At 39.0% G+C, this 17,065-nt stretch overlaps 1 protein-coding gene and 1 pseudogene across 13 annotated transcripts in view; one reads left to right on the top strand and one right to left on the bottom strand.

Annotated features, from left to right (window-relative positions):
* Window positions 1-17,065, top strand: part of PHLDB2 (pleckstrin homology like domain family B member 2) — a 227,376-nt gene that overhangs the window by 178,199 nt on the left and 32,112 nt on the right. For 6 of the 13 annotated variants that reach the window (XM_045185828.2, XM_045185829.2, XM_045185833.2 and 3 more), the window contains 7 exons: window positions 4,902-5,057; window positions 5,937-6,047; window positions 8,589-8,678; window positions 12,659-12,802; window positions 13,395-13,580; window positions 15,281-15,421; window positions 16,610-16,709. In XM_045185828.2, coding sequence (XP_045041763.2) covers window positions 4,902-5,057; window positions 5,937-6,047; window positions 8,589-8,678; window positions 12,659-12,802; window positions 13,395-13,580; window positions 15,281-15,421; window positions 16,610-16,709 — 928 coding nt within the window. The remainder of the gene's footprint in view (window positions 1-4,901; window positions 5,058-5,936; window positions 6,048-8,588; window positions 8,679-12,658; window positions 12,803-13,394; window positions 13,581-15,280; window positions 15,422-16,609; window positions 16,710-17,065) is intronic. The other 7 variants (XM_045185834.2, XM_045185836.2, XM_071220619.1 and 4 more) reach the window with 4 other exon arrangements.
* Window positions 8,911-11,471, bottom strand: LOC112320424 (uncharacterized protein KIAA1143 homolog pseudogene; annotated as a pseudogene).

The following is a 17,065-nucleotide window of genomic DNA, read 5'->3' on the forward strand; positions in this document are numbered from 1 at the left end:
CCACCTGGTCTTTAAGCTTGCCAGCTGATAGAGGTTTGTAATGTTCCTTTAGTAATGAGGTAGAGCTCAAATTTTCATTCAACTTATCATACACTTGACTTTGAGCTACCTGCTTATATTATTCTGTGCTCAATGAAGCTACTCCTGCCCCCAAATTCCATCTCCTGAATTCTTATTATCTAATATCTTTTAAAAGTCCCCCCAAACTTGTTTTTCTTTCACAGTTTAAGTTTATATACACACAATTTAATAGTTTAGATAACTTAATCAGGTGACTACACCCGTGGAATCCAAGTGCTGAGCTTAGCTTTAGTTTTCAAATTTCCTTCCTAGTGTGCTATTATTCTCATGCAGTAGCTTAAACATTTACTACAAATAAGTGACTCCGTGACCATCATGTGGTTAAAATAACATGTTGCATGTTAACCGGGTGTGGAATGGAGGACTGACTAGCATAGTGTATATATTGTGAGCCATCTATCCACTTTGAATGTAGATTTTTTATAAACTAAAAAAGGGGAGGTTACTAAATTTATCTCAATAACTTCTAGACACAAACCAAGCTTAATGGAAAGACCTTAAAAATGAGTGTATATACCTGTATGAATATATATATCAGCTAACGCTGCTCCAAGACTACAGGTATTTTGTTTTGAGAGATAATACTTGAGTTATCTCTTAATTCCTTTAATAGTGACTAGATTTGGTCTGGATTCATTAGTTTCTTTAGAAATTATGAGCATGACATAAATGTCTGAGAAACTTGAAATGTCAGCCAATAACTTGAAACCAAAACCACATTTTGTTTGGCCAATTAAAATGTAAAGAAGTTTTAAATGATAAATTTTTCAAATTGTTTTTCTGCTCTTAAGCTTTGAGAGACACAGTACATTATGTCTGTGTTGACATAATAACCTTGTTGCTATAGTGTTGGTTTTAATTACATGGTTACATGGTTACTAATATCTCTTCTATGAATCATTCCCAGAATAACATTCATTTCATAAAACAGAAATATATTCCTTTTGATTAAAAGATTAATTTTTTCATCACTTACATAAAAACCAGGTGGAGTTAAGTACTGATACAGATCTAATTTATCATATGTTTATTTTTCTAACTCTTTTTGATTGAAAAATATATGTCCTGGCTCTTTTGCCTATGTAGAATTGCAAGCCATGTAGTTCAGCTGGCTCTTCCTTTTGGCCGTAGCTTATTTATAAATTATATATTTTTAAAAAGTCTGTATACCTACATTTAGAGCTCTGTCAAAGTCTCCAAAAGTAAAGGGGCAGGTATTTTTTAAAGAGTAGACTGGAGAATAATTTACACAATACGAACCAATTTTGCACAGGTACAGATCATTCTTATCTTGAGACATCTCATAAGTTGGAGAATGCCTGTTCTAGGCCGTGTTATTTTTATGATTTTAATCTTTCTTAACTGCCCTAGGATTATCCACAAAATAGTGGTATGTAATCTTTTGAGTCACTCTTTGTGCCTGACGAAAGCTGTTCTGTTCTTTCCACTAAAAAGGTTTGTAATCAATTTTAAGGAATTTACAAAAGCCTGTTTTAAGAACCCCTATCTCCAAATATTTTTGATTACATTTCTCTTCAATAAAATTACGTGAGCATGCATCCCTATATGTTGTATATAGAGCATATATATACTTACCCATACTCAAAAATGTATATTTATTTTAAATAATGTACATACACTATTCTACAGATGTCCATTAAAAAACATTTATTTAGAAATTATAAAAGAAGACTTACAGGCAAGATGGAGGTGTAGGTAAACACGGCTTGCCTCCTCACACAACCACAGCAAAATTACAGCTAAACTACGGAACAAATATCACTCAGAACCATTAGAAAATCAAGCTGTATGGAAGTCCGACAACTAAGGAATTAAACAAACCACATTCATCCAGATGGGTAGAAGTGACGAAGAGGCGGAGACATGGAGACGCAGAACAACCTGGTCCCAAACCCACATGTGATGGATATAAAACAGACGGATACCTCAGAGCGAGGGATTCCAGACCCACATCAGACCACCCAGCCCAGGATTCTAGTGCCAGGAAGGTAGGTCCCCATAACTTCTGGCTATGAAAATCTGTAGGGGTTGGGTCTGTGGAAGAAACTGCAGGACTCTCAGGTGGCTCCTGTTAAAGGACCTTGAACCACACATGTACTTACACAGACTCACTCCCTCTGAGCTCCAACACTGGGGAAACACCTTGAAGGGGACCGGTGGCATACAGGAGGAACTGAAGCATCTGACAGCTTCCTGCCAGATAGAACTTCAGACAGTGGCCATTGAACCTTTTCTGAGCCCTCCCCGCCGCACAGCTACAGTGGGGCAGCACCATATCTAAATCGCCATCAACCTGGCTTACACCGTAAGCCCTGCCCTGACGGTTACATAAGGGTCTGCCCCATCCAACTTGTGCGCCCACCCAAGCTGGTAACAGTGGCTTTTCCATATGAAGGGCTGGGCTAGGCTCAGGCTTCAGACCTTCCTAAATCCGCTCAAACAAGCAACAGCTGAGCCCAGCCCCCTACCTCTCGCTGAGTGGCCCCAGGTCCAGCATTAGCAGCAGCCATCTGCAGATCATTTTATAGCTTATGCCAAGGAACTCTCGACAGAACACAGATGGAGGCTGACCTTGGTCTGCACCACCCAGAAAACCCCAGAGCCTGCACACCCAGTGGACAGTTACAGACCATGTCAAAGCACCACCCAACCACCTCCACAGGAGGGATGTGGTTGCTGTACAGGGGTCACAGCCAGTCCTATCAGCTCTCTGGACTGGGTAAATCCCTCCCATTGACCTGCTGAGAGCAATCAAGACTCATCAAGAGGAGGCTGTACTCAGCCCATATGGAGGGCTCACCTCGAATACCAAGCTTGGGGGATAGAGGAGGCTGAGCCACTGGACCCTACAGGAAACCTGCTACAATAGGCTATGCTACCAAGACATGGAGTCAAAGAAGCCCTACCTAATATATAGGAAAAAACACACATACACACACACACACACACACAGGGAGGCTGCCAAAATGAGGAAACAAAGAAATATGGACCAAATGAAAGAACAGATCAAAACTCCAGAAAAAGAACTAAATAAAATAGAGATAAGCAATCTTATCTGATGCAGAGTTCAAGACACTGGTTATAAGGATGCTCAGGGAACTCAGTGGGTACTTCAACAGCATAAAAAAGATCTGGGCAGAAATGAAGGTTACACTAATTGAAATAAAGAACAATATACAGGCATCAACAGTGGAGCAGATGAAGCCAAGAATCAAATCAATGATTTGAAACATAAGGAAGAAAAAGACATCCAATCAGTAAAGTAAGAAGGAAAAAAATCCAAAAAATTGAAGATAATATAAGAGTCCTCTGGTACAACTTCAAATATTCCAACATTCACATCATAGGGGTACCAGCAGAAGAAGAGAAAGAGCAAGAAATTGGAAACATATTTGAAAAAAATAATTAAAGAAAAATTCCCTAATTTGGTGAAGGAGATAAACATCCAAGTCCAGGAAGCACAGAGAGGCTCAAACAAGATGTACGTAAAGAGGCCCACACCAAGACACATCATAATTAAAATACCAAAGGTTAAAGATAAAGAAAGAATCTTAAAAGCTGCAAGAGAAAGCAGAGGGTTACTTACAAAGGAGTGCCCATAAGACTGTCAGCTGATTTCTCAAAAGAAACTTTGCAGGCTAGAAGGGACTGGTAAGAAGTATTCAAAGTGTTGAAAAGCAAGGACCTAAAACCTAGATTACTCTATCCAGCAAAGTTATCATTTAGAATCTAAGCACAGATAATGTGCTTCCCAAGAAAAGGTAAAGCTAAAGGAATTCATCATCACCAAACCATTATTATATGAAATGTTGAAGGAACTTATTTCAGAAAAAGATCAAAACTATTAACATTAAAATGGCAACAAATACACAATTATCAACAACTGAATCTAAAAAACAAACCAAGCAAACAAGTGGTACAGAAACAGAATCATAAATATGGAGAACATTGGGATGGTGACCACTTGGAAGGGAGCTCTGGGAGAATGGGAGAAAAGGTGAAGGGATAAAGCAATATGAATTGGTGGTTACAGGATAGGCAGGGGGATGTTAAGAGCAAGTATAGGAAACGGAGAAGCCAAAGAATGTGTATGCATGAGCCATGGACATGAACAAGGGAGGGGGGGATTGCCAGAGGAAGTGCATTCTGCTGGGAGAAGGGAGACAAAGGGTGAAAAATTGGGATAACTATAATATAATAATCAATAAAGAATAAATAAAGTTTGAAAGAAAAAGAAAACTAAAATTAAATATAAAGAAGCTCTAATATTTTCACATCTTGGTGGATTGTGTTGTGTGCCATTTGGGGTACATCTTTCCCTCTAAGGCACCTCTGATCTGTTATGTATGCCAACTTCTTTCGTACAGTCAACAACTTTTATACTAAAGTCTCATTTTATTTGAAAATTTGTGGAAAAATAATAATTTTCTCAAAAGACTATGTCATACCTTTGGTCTGCAGATAATGCTTAGGTTATTTACTAAATTCTCTTTATACTTTGTGATCCATTTTAAAGTCACTTAGTATATTTAAAACAAGAATTTCTACATCCACAAAGCAGTCTAAGATCAATGGTGAAATAAATGTGTCCCCCATCTCCTGCCCCCCAGTCCCTTTCAATTCTAATAACAGTCTCTGCACTGAGGTTAATTCCAAAAGAGAGGGTTACCATATTCTTGCCCTGTTCAATGTTGTAATTCAAAAAATATTTTGGACTATTTGCTTTTAATAATTTTTGTCCACATTAAAAAGGCCACAGCCATTCTGTGTGTCATGTTTTCATTTACTTTTCTCCAAAGGATGCTGACCTGTTGGATGTTGAGAGCAAACACTTTGAGGACCTGGAATTCCAGCAGCTTGAGCACGAGAGCCGTCTAGACGAGGAAAAGGAGAACCTGACCCAACAGCTCTTGCGTGAAGTGGCTGAATACCAACGGAACATTGTTACCAGAAAGGTACTTTTGCCAGGTGTCATTCAATGCAAAAATCATAATATACCCCTCACTGTGTGACAGTAATCTCGGTCAGTGTACCCATCTGTACATCTGAATATTTTTGTGTGTTTAATTACATATCACATTTGACAATTATGGAGCTTGCCATTTATATGCCAAATGCTTTAAGTGATTTAAACTAGATAAATATACATGTTACAGTCATCTAATTTTTTTCTTTTATGTCAAAACTAAGGCAGTGAAAAATCAGAAATTTAGATGTTTTTTCTAAATGACTTCCTTTTGCAATCATTGTAAGCTAAATTCAGAATACTTGTATGGGCAAAGTCTATTTGGAAATTTTCCCTGTCCATTGCTCAATGGTTCTCAAAGCTGGCTGATAGCTTGTCACCCTTAGAAATAGCCCCATGGAATGCCATGCACAGTACTGTCTCTGTCCAGCCCAGAATTCAGCTCTTGTTTCAGAATTTAGAATCACACCCCAGTGCTCTGGACTAATCCCATAAAATTGAGGGAAGGGAAGATAGAGAAGGTGTCTTCTTGAGCTCTCAGTTTCAATAAGAAATTCTATTGTTTTTCCAATGAGGCGTCTACCCAGATGATGTCAAAAATTCATTTAAACTGTAAAACAAGATTTCCTGTTGACTTCTGGGTTCTAAAAATAGATTTTAAATCACTTGAACTGTGTTGGCCTTAGGTAAGGAAAATCCATGAGCTTCGCAGGTCAAAGAGACCGTCTGAGTAATAATCACTGCCAACCATCAGTGAAGCTGTGGTCGCTGTTATTCCAGCTGTGAGCACCTTTTCTCCTCTTTTCAGAACAGACTGGCAAACATTTAAATATCTTACATGTATCTTTTCTATGATCATCATCTACAGGAAAAAATTTCTGCATTGAAAAAACAAGCCAATCACATTGTCCAGCAGGCTCAGAGGGAACAAGACCACTTTGTGAAAGAAAAGAATAATTTAATAATGATGCTGCAAAGAGTAAGTTATTTCCTTTTCAGCACTGGCTGCAATAAAACACAGGTTCCAATTTGGGGAAAGTCGTTTTGTTCAAAGCAAGTGCCTTTTAATAGTGTACAGTGGATTGTAATTTAAAGAAGACTTTTTAATATACATTTTTATTTAATCCTCCACATTAATAAGCTGATGTTCTGAGAATGACTAACTATAATTCAGAAAATAAGCAAGGATATTTTCTTTGTGTTTCTTCCACAGTATGAAAATCCCAGGTGTGGGAAATCTGTTTTCTGATTTTCTGGGGTTTTTTAAATAATATTTTTCTTCAAATAAGTAAAACATGTTCTGCTTTTTTTTTATAACTGTCAAACATTTTGACTCAGCTGCTCTGGTGTTCTGAACTCCAATTCCTTCTGTGGGGGTCTTCCTAGCAAATGCCACCTTGGATTTGGTTTAATTTAATTAATGAAGTAGACACCCCCACGTGGCAAGGTCATTCTCCCGAAAGGGCCTGTGTTCACCTCCTCACACCTAAAGCAACTGCATGGAAAGAGATTCCTCTGCGCAAACCGCAGCCAGGTCCCCTGAAATGGCCTCATACGTAGTCTACTTCAGGGATAAGGCACCAAAGTTCAAGGTGATGGGGCTAGTCTCCCGACACAGCCTTGCATGCAGACCAGTCCTAGGAATGTGACACGTGAGATCATAAAGTATGAGGTGGACTTAGAATAGTGTGCAAAAAACCCCCACAAATCCAGAGTGATGCATTAAAGTATGAGGCTGTACCATGATCCCACTGAGAAGAACTGTAGCAGGAGTCTTCCCGTTTTATCAATTTTTGGTTTAAGAAGAGAGAAAAATTGGTCTTTTATATAGAATTATGAGTTCAATCAAGGTGCCTCTGTAGCCCACACCGATTGCCAGCAGCTCCTCTCCTCTTGCTTCTTTAGCACCTACAAACCTCTGAATGGAGCCGTGTCCTCCACTCCTATCTCTTGCTCCAGGAATGAACCCTGCTTTAGTGCCAGTAGCCTCCCCACACCATTTTGCCCTTCCACACGATAGTCAAAGGCACAGATTCAATTATATAGTGTAATATGTAGTACTTAAGCAGTTTCTGAAACTTTAGAAAATAGAAAAAAGGTTTTTAGGAATAAATTTTTTTAAATGGGTAAGCACTGTCACTGAACCACCATTTTCTTATTAAAGATATATAAAATATAATTCTATTGTAAAAATTGTGATCCATAAGTATTGAGATTTTTATTTTCTCTAATTGACCTATGGATACATCTCAATCCCAATAAAAATCCCAACAGACATTCTGTAGGGACTGACAGGTTGTTGCTAAAATCTAGCCACTCCTCCTCAATTGTGGATTCCGTATGAGTGAATTTGCTGCCTCACTAAAATTTATTTGTAACCCCCAAAGCAATAGCTGCCATTCAGTCATTCATGGACACGCACAGAGCAGGGAAGAGTTTGAGTCACTGGACAAGCACATTCCCTGCTGAGGTTGAACAAGGCAGCCCTCTTCCTTCTTGCTCAGCTCTCATGCTATAAATAAGTGTCCTTTCGGAGGACTGCTTAGTGTCATGTTTTCACATTTTCGTGTTTTTTGGGGGTGATTTTGCCATGGGAAATGATTCACAGGCACGATGCTAAAGAACTATCTAATGTTCCTAAGTACAAAAAGGCTGTGATGTGCCTCAGGGAGAAAATACGTGTGTTAGGTCAGCTTCGTTCAGGCATCAGTTGTGCTGTTGGCTGTGGGTTCCATGTTAACAAGTCTACCATATATGTTAAATAAGGTATCTTTAAACAGAGACACACACAAAGTTATGTATTGATCAATCAGTTGCTGAAAATATGACCAGAAGCTCCCAGACACCCAACGCTGCCATTCCCCTAGGAAAAAGGGTCATGTTCACTGATTCAGGGTCCATGGCAACATAACAGAATGTTAACTATGCAGAAAAAGAGAATTATCTGTGTACAAAACTGCAAAGGGTGTTAGACATATAGATCAATGGAAACACACAGGGAGTCTACAAGTAGCCCCCACATGTACTGTCTATTAATTTTTGACAAAGGCTCCAAGACAGCCTAGTAGAGAGAGGAAAGTCTCTCCAACTAATGGTGCTTGATCAACTGGGCAAATGAGAAAAAAGGGGAACCTCAACACCATCCATTCTCACACCATCTATGTAAGCTAATTTGAGAGAAATCATAGACCTAAACTTAAACACTGAAGTGATGAAGTTTCCAGAAGAAATTATAGCAGTGCAAGTCCTGAGAGCCTTGGGGTAAGGAAACTTTTTTTTTTGTAGAAAAAAGGAAATGACAAAGGACTTTTATCCAGAATAATTGAAAACTTCTATGACTCATCAATATTATATAAACACTCAATAAATATTTTTAAAAGCAGGCAAAAGACTTGAATACAAACACTTCACAAAATATATATATGAAGAATTATTAAGTCACATGAAAAAATATTCAACATCATTAGTCATTAGTGAAATCCAAGGCTGACTAAACTTAATGGATTTTGTGTTCCTTCAGGAAAAGGAAAATCTTTGCAATTTGGAAAAGAAATACTCCAGCCTCTCTGGGGGGAAAGGGTTTCCTGTCAATCCCAGTGTACTGAAAGAGGTAAGCTATGATTTTACATGTCTGCTCATATCACCTTAGACATCAGGAGATGAGCGTCAGTGGTACGCAGTTAGCCGACTAGACAAAACATTAACTTGAATGACCTAGGAAAGCACTCACTGTGTGGATGGCTCTCCTGCCTTTCATAATTTGGGCTTTGAGGATTAAGGGATTATCTCTGTGTCTAATGGGAATGCCCTGTGTGTGTGTGTGCGTGTGGTGTGTACTTTGCTTTACAGTGTGTGGTGGGTTCACTTGGAGTTTCAAGAAATTTAGGATATAGACCAATATTAGTCTTAAATTCTCCTCTTTTCTTCCTGAATTTTCTTTTCTCAGTTTCTCCTTTGTTTTCCTTTGCTTCTGTTTCTTCTACATCTTCTAAAACATGAAAATGTCCCTTTACATTTGAGAAGGTAGTCTGGCTTCTTTCCTTTCTCTATCTCCTTTTTCCTCCCAATGTCATTTCTGCTATTTTCCATCTAAATTGGGAGATCCTTTTACATTAAGCTCTACACGCTCCTTACCTCCAAACAGCCGTATTCCCCCAGCTGCTGTTGCCCCTCTCTTCCTCATGCCTTTTCCTAGAGCTACCCTGCTGCAATGGTTGGCTATTTTGACTCTAACTTGGAAGAGTATGACCTTGACTGGGAAATATTTTCTTGATATTTATTTTTTTTTCAAAAAGCTAAAGAAAAAGCTTGTTCTGCATAAACATTGGTATAACATCCCCTTTATTTATAAATTGCTTTTAAAAAGACATCAGAGCTAAAAATTCCTACATAGAAATTTTGTGTGTGTGTGTGTAGGTATGTAAAGTAAGCATTCAACACATAATAACTGTGCTTAATGTGTACCTCAGCTGCATTTTGTGAAACATTTCTACAAAAGCTTTATTAGAGCATTCAGTTTCATGTTTTCTCTCTCATTACTGAGCACACAGAACTGGTGGGTTCTGTGGACAAAGGGTGGTGGTGAATGCAGTGTAGTGGGATGAGATAATGTCAGTGAGGTGGGCAGGGGCCTGGGTTTGGACATGTAAAGAAACGTGGTTTACTTTATGGGGATGTGAAGCCCTAGAGTGGTTTTAAGCTTGGAGGTGACTTTTGAGGTCCCTTTGTTAAAAATTACCCCAGGCAGCTCTACTGGCTTAGGAGGAGGAGGAGATGCCAGGAAACCAGTGTGGCACTGGTTGCAATAGTGTTGGCTAGAGCTGCTGCTGGCTTGCAACCAAGCAGTGGTACAGAGGTAGAGAGAATTAGCGGGATGCAGATATATCTTGGAACCAGAGCTGACAGTTGTTGGTAGACTGGGTAGAGATGAAGTAAATTACAGAAGGTGTCAGAAGTGATGCCATTATTCCTGTTTGAATAATGAGGTGGATAGTGAGTCCCTTTCTCTGAGATAGGGGGGACTGGGGTGAGAATCGGTTTAAGAGCATTTGACTCTGGACATACTGAGTTTGATGGGCTTTTGGCATCCACATGAGTTAAATAGGCTTCAAGGTCTCTTTCAGTCTTAGTAGAAGAATAAAATCTTTCCTTTTCAATCAATGACTTCTTCTACTTCTCTGCAGACTTCCTGGTATGAAAAGGCCATTTGGCTTTTTGATTATTTTTGCATGTCTGCAGCTTTCGTGTTTGTTGAGTGCCTATGCGTTCTCTTTCATGGGCCAAACTGACTTGACTCACAAGGTGTTTGGTTGTCTTTCTTCCTTTCTGTATTGCTTTCTTTCTCACTCGCTCTCTCTTTTATTTTTTCTCTCTTTGTTTTTTTAAGGAGTGATGAATTTCTATCTCACTCTTTTAAACAAGTGCCACTTTTGATAGATGGCATACATTTTTGAAATAACTAATTGAGTTGTATGGTCTGTGACTCATATAAGGAATGAAATCTTCATTTTGAAACGTTCTACAGTCGACTGAGTAAAAGAATCACACAGAGTTGCTACTCTTCATGCTGATTTGAAATGAAACATGAAATGAAATTTGAATACCCAGTTGTTCACTTCCTTTCTTCAATTTTATCTTATAAATCTCTACATAGTATCCATTACGTTCTTTTTTGTTGTTGTTAAAAATATAATTTACATACATATACACCCCAGACGGGAATTAACAAAGTGTTACACTGTACTAGTTAGGGTCTACAGAGTTAGCATTTCCAGTCAAAGGAGTATTGATAGACAGTTTTTATCTCACTAAATATTTTTTTGCATTTTCTAAATTTTCTATAATGCACTTGTATTATCTTTATAATAAGAAAATAATATTATTTTTAAAGACAACCCATATGCTCCTAAAGGCTAAGTCCAAAATGTTTATACTTACTAATTTTCATCTTCACTGTCAAAAGAAAGGAACCTACTGATTTTTATTTGCTTTTGTGAGTTCTTTTTAACTGAATCCTGCTTATTTATTTCATCTTCGTTTGTCCTTTTCTTTTTTTAGCTTGCTGTTAAACCTGAGTATTTTTCATCTGGGGAACACTTGACTGGTTTTCGATACATGATTCTTCTATCAGCTGAAGCTGGTTCTTCATCTGCTTTGGCGGCCTTTATTTCTGCTTTAATTTTCCTGACTTCTTCAGCTGACAGGTCTCCCTTTTTTAAAACCACCACTTGAGGCCATTCATCTTCTTTGTCACTTTGTCACCATGTTCATCTGGGAGCTGAGGCTGGATTCTCTTTGTCTCTATGGTGGGCCCTTCCCTGGAGCCGACCCGTTCCTTGACGTGGGCCAGGGATGCCGGCTGGGCTGGCTGCACAGAAGACGCCTGGTTCCGTTTGCTCCCCATTGCATTCTGATACCTCCGATTTATAAACAGTCCATTCCCGCTTTCTCCACTTCGTCATGATTATAAATTATTCTAAGTAAAACCTTGCTTTCCAGCCTGGGAAAGATTTTCGTCTCATCAGCATAATGACATCTTGCTTTTTGTGAAGCCATTTTTAGGAAAGATTGATGGGCTAATGGAAGACCCTACTTGTTAAATTTAACAGTTTTACTTTTGAAAGAGATATTATTTTATACTCTTTATTCTTTTTTCATACTGTTTTATTGGTATGGTGAAAATCATTGCTTTGTACAATTACTTTCCATGAAAATTTACAAGTGCCATTTCCTCATATATAAATTCAGGAGTTTTGAAGATAATACATTTTGATTCATGGATACTTACTCTATGCTGAACCCAAAACTGAATCAATGAATTTAAAGTAACCGGAAATTCTCTGACCTAGGGTTGGGGTTGGGCTTTGGGGAAGCTGTCTTGAATTGGAACACCCTGAAGTTGCAGCTCCACTTTAGGGTGTGTGTGTGTGTGTGTGTGTGTGTGCGCGCGTGTGCGTGCATAGGTGCATGTACATTTGTCCTGCTCTGGAAAGCTCACTGGAGGACACTGTCGTTTTTACTCTCATTTAGTTCAGATGCCTGAAAACTGGATTCCATTACAAATAAATCACTGCTTTATAAATATCTCAGAGCCAAGCCCAATTGTCCTCAGCCCCTTTCGCTCACACTTTAATTAAAATATCAGGAAGCAGAAGAACGAAAAATCTAAAAATAGAGATTTGTGGAAAAGGCTCTTGAATTAGAGAGTGAGTGATTACATTGTCAATTTTATATCTCAGATTTGTGTGCATGTGATTATTTTAATGTTGTGAGTGACAACCTCGTTCAGTCAACAGAATGAATGCTGATACTTCTTGATATTTTAAAATTGAAGGTGTTGGGATATTTATGATATAGTCTTCTTGATTTCACCAGAAAATAATTAGCTGTAATGTTTGGAATATCGTTTTTAATGATTAAGCACTGTAAACCCATTTTGATTGCCGATGATTACCTGATGAAACATTTGATCATACCACAGATATCTGGCTGTGCCTCTCGAAGCTAACTCCATTTTATTAGAGCATTAATACTCTCGCATGCCTCGGCTTTTGCTTCCTTTGTGTTTGACTTCTAAATTCCTCCTTTTAGGGCTATATCAGTGTAAATGAAATTAATGAGCCATGTGGCAATTCCACGAATCTATCCCCTTCCACTCAGTTCCCTGCTGACGCTGACGCTGCTGCCACTGGGCCTGCCACAGCTGTACTGGTGAGCCAGCCACAAAATAAAGAGGTGTGTTGGCATGACATTCCATCATCCACTGCTTTCTTCGTGTCGGAAATTAACCCTGGGTAACCGGAAATGAGGGCATTTGTGACAAATCTACGTCTGGTTGACCAGAGGGTCAAAGTGATGTTGTGTTTGAAAAATATACCAGTTTGGGGCACTGCTCTCCCAATTATAGTACTAGAAACCATGAAACATGTGGGACAGAGTGGATTCCTGAAATAAGTTTAAAAAAATAAACTCTATGTCTAAGCACTCTAACACGATCATTTTCTTAAAAATCAAGTCTTTCTAAAATTGTTGGATTGAGTCACCTTTCCAGTTTGATTTTTTTTTCCTATTATGTTTTGCAGTATGGACCTTTTTAAAATATCTGGAAAAGGGCAAATAATAGTAAATGAAAATAGCTTCTACAGATCTAAGTCTCTTGCAGGTTGGGGTTTTAACAAGAGGCTAAATGGAAGGATACAGCCCATCATTTGTGATTTCTTAATTAAAATGGAAGAAAAGAGAACAATCAGATTATTGACTTCATTTCTTTGTCATTATTCCTTCATTTCATATGGACATATATATACTTTCTCTTTCTCCTATAAAGCAAAGATCACCTGTCTGTCCCGGATCTATGTTTCCTTCTACCCTTTCTCCTCATCCTATCACTCAACCTCCGTCAGCCCCTTGGCCTGAAGTCTTGGCTCCATCTGTCGATCCTCTCCCTTTAAATGACACTCCTCCTCCTCTACCAGCTAAGAAACACAGAAGGCAGCCGCAGCAGGAGCAACAGGTAATTAGCAACTGGTCTTCCGAGTCTGGGAGTCTTTTCTTCAACTTTTCCAAAGAAATTTTTTTAAAAGACAAGATGCATCCTCCTTTGCAGATTTTCTTGTTAAAGAACACTTAGCGTGTTCTAAGGGTGCTGGGAGTGTTATAAAGTTTGAGACCTTGGCTGTCTGTTCCTAACTTGGTATGTTTGAGCTAGTTTTATATCCTCATACTTCAGTTTCCGCTCAATCAAAATACTACAACTTATCTCAGGTATTTTTCAAGATAGTAATAATTACTGCCGTAAAATCGGTGGTATAAAAATTTGTGTCAACACAAGTATTTTTACACATTATTTAAATCTTGATAATAAACATCATTCCCTTGCCCTCTGCCAAAATTTGCTAAACATTTTACAGATAAAATCTCATGTCTTCTGACAATCCTGTAAAATAAACTTAACTCCATGTTGCCATTTAGGGAACCGAGGCTCAGTGCAGGTAGCTTGTCCATGGTCACCCCAGAAGTCCTGCTTCAGTCCCTAGAACAGCAGTTTATACTGACCAGATTTTTAAAAAATGGTTTGTTATTCTTGATGTTGCCCTCCTTTTACTACATTTAGTGCATATTTGTGCTTGGGTATTCAAAAAAAATCTGTTTTGAGCCTCCTTTCAACTATAATTCAATTCCTACGTGAATTTGGCTCCAGAAGATCCTAAGGAGTCGGAGACAGTAGTCCCCAAAGTAGACAAGTCTTGGTGTGCTGTGCCCAGCCTTTACATTTCTTGAAGGTACCTTTGCTACTCTTACCTTTTGTTAAAGGACTATATGCACCCACTACTTTTCGCTAATATAAGTAAATAATGGTAAAGTTAAAATGCAGATATTTTCCATGATTGGCATGTCTGAAAGATAATAAACTTTGGTAACTCAAATTTGCATTATTTGTTACATATTTCAAAAGCCCTAGCTTAGTATGGAAATAACCAAACCTAAAGAAACTTTAGTTAGGAAATAACTTTACCATTGAAGGCATTTTTTTTTTGAGAGGCCAAGAAAACTTTGGATAAATTTCAAGTTGGCAAAAATTTTGCCTTAGGAATCTGAAAAAAAAAAAAAAGAAGTACTCAACAGGAGGATTTTTTAATGTTAGGAATTACTATGGGGGCTTCCTGGCCAAGATCTTTTTAAAATAAAAGAGGAACCTAGAAGAATGCTTTATGTGCAAACATTATGTCCTTTTGGAGTGTGTTTATGTGCCTGAAATATTCTTCCAACTTTGAAACAACTCCTGTTTACTTGCTTTTTCTCTTCATCTTCTTCCTCCTCCCCTTTCTTGTCCTCACAATGGGATCTGTGCCACCACACAGAACTGTACAGACAGACAAGGGGAGACACTGCTTACTTGATTTGTCCACTGCGTATTCCGCCATCCACATGGCGACCAACATAATAATTTGTCAGGCACTCATTACGGGAGTGAAAGGTAGATTATTTTCTTTTGTTTCTAGATTCACTAATAAATTCTCCCAGTGCCTATGTATATCTTACCAAATGCGAGCTAGCCCAAGTCTGTTAGTGAACACAAGTATAAGTTGAATTGAAAGAAAAAAATCTGTTGAAGTTCCCAAACTTCTTTGTGAATGCGTACTTCTTAATTTTTCCCGTGACCTGTTTCAATTAGTCAAGTTTTGCTATTCTGCTTTACATTTGCATTTAAAGCACTTTAGAAGTCTGGAAGAGAGGAAAAAACAGCATAAAGAAGGCCTCTATCTGAGTGACACTTTGCCTCGAAAGAAAACCACACCTTCCATATCCCCACATTTCAGCAATGCTACTCTGGGGAGAAGCACCGCCCCAAAGGTAGGACATGGGGAGAACCACGGGCTCCACGTTCAGGGAGTCTTCTTGTCGTGTTGATTAATGTGCAAAGGTCTTTAAAGAAAATGCCAAATAATAAACCATTAAGTTTGCTTGTTGGGCAGACATTATGACTAAATTGCATTTTCTTTCTTATTCAGAAGACATTTGGAATTGTACACTCTGGGACCAAGAACCTGGTCCAGGGTATTTTTTTACCATCACCACACAAGTGGCAGGTGGCATTCATGTGGCAGACTCCCATGGCTGCATCCCAGGTCTGGAAGTTGGAAGATATAAGCTCTATCTAGATTGCAGGAGTAATAGCATCATTTCTGAACCCAACACTGACGGGGCTAAGTGCTTCATGTGGATTGTCTCATTTTAAAAACCAGCAACACTATTCGGTACTAATTGTTATCCCCATTGTACATATGGATAAACTGAGGTATAAGAAGCTAAGTGACTAGCCAAGTGCCCTCAGCTGGTCAGCCATGAAGCTGGAATATGAACCCATGTGGTCCGACGCCTAAAACCTCATTCATGTTCTGCTGACTGGCCTGAGGGGTCATTGCAGGAAGAGGAGGAAGGCAAGTGAGAAGGAGGTTCTGAGGGGGTCAGGCTTTGGGGCCCTTCCTTTGACTTTCATCAGAGTAATGTTTTAATCTATTTTATAAATTGGTGTTCCAAGTATATTTTACATAAAGGATTTTGCTGTTAAAGAGAATGCTGAGACCACTAGGGGAGTTCATAGTCTTCCTTCCCCAGCTTTCAGGCTACTAGATAGCTGGGGGTAGGTGGAAATTGGTGCGCTTGGTACAGGGTAGGTCTCTGCGCTCCGGTGCACGCCATGCATGTGTTCCTGCCCTGCATCTGCCCTCTGCTCCTTGTGCATGAAGAGCTTTGAGTTGTTTTTGAAGGGGGTTTTGGAGAACAGGCGTTTTCCTCATCTTTTGGAATTGCTGCCACTGGCAGAATCACTGTGATGTGGAGACTTCCATGGAGCTCCTTGGGAGGAACAGCGACCGGCCTTTACCATGGACCATCTATAAATGGGATGGAAGACCTCCCTCCACTGCCCTCTGCTCTTAGATAGGAGCTGTGGAATCAGGGATGTCATGTCCTGAAGGACCATTTGAGCTGCAGGTTTCTTAAAGTGTTTCTGCCCCCCCGCCCCTCCCATTCTCACAGGCTCACTTGCCCCTGGGACAGAGCAACAGCTGTGGCAGTGTGCTCCCTCACTCACTGGCGACCATGACCAAAGACTCAGAATCTCGGAGGATGCTCAGAGGTATGTAGCTTTAAAAGCCAATGTGATATCTTTTGTTAAGCATTAGAATTCTTCAGAAACGGAGGGAGAACAAGATTGACGCTCATTGGAAAGGGCATCAAGCAAAGTCCTAATTTTACTCTTAACACGTCCCCTTTGTGACAGGGGTATACTGGGTGGGACAAAAGTAGGTTTATGGTTGTGAGTATACAAAACACAGTTTATCCTTGTATTATTATTTAGTAATTACTATTTCCCATATGAACAACTGTAAACCTATTTTTGTCCCTACCCTGTGTATATACATATACTATTATAGTTGTACAAAGGTAACTTTTCCTGTACATGCATATGACTGGTGTGCATAAATATAATAG

The sequence above is a fragment of the Desmodus rotundus genome, chromosome 2, assembly GCF_022682495.2.
Source record: "Desmodus rotundus isolate HL8 chromosome 2, HLdesRot8A.1, whole genome shotgun sequence".
NCBI lineage: Eukaryota > Metazoa > Chordata > Mammalia > Chiroptera > Phyllostomidae > Desmodus > Desmodus rotundus.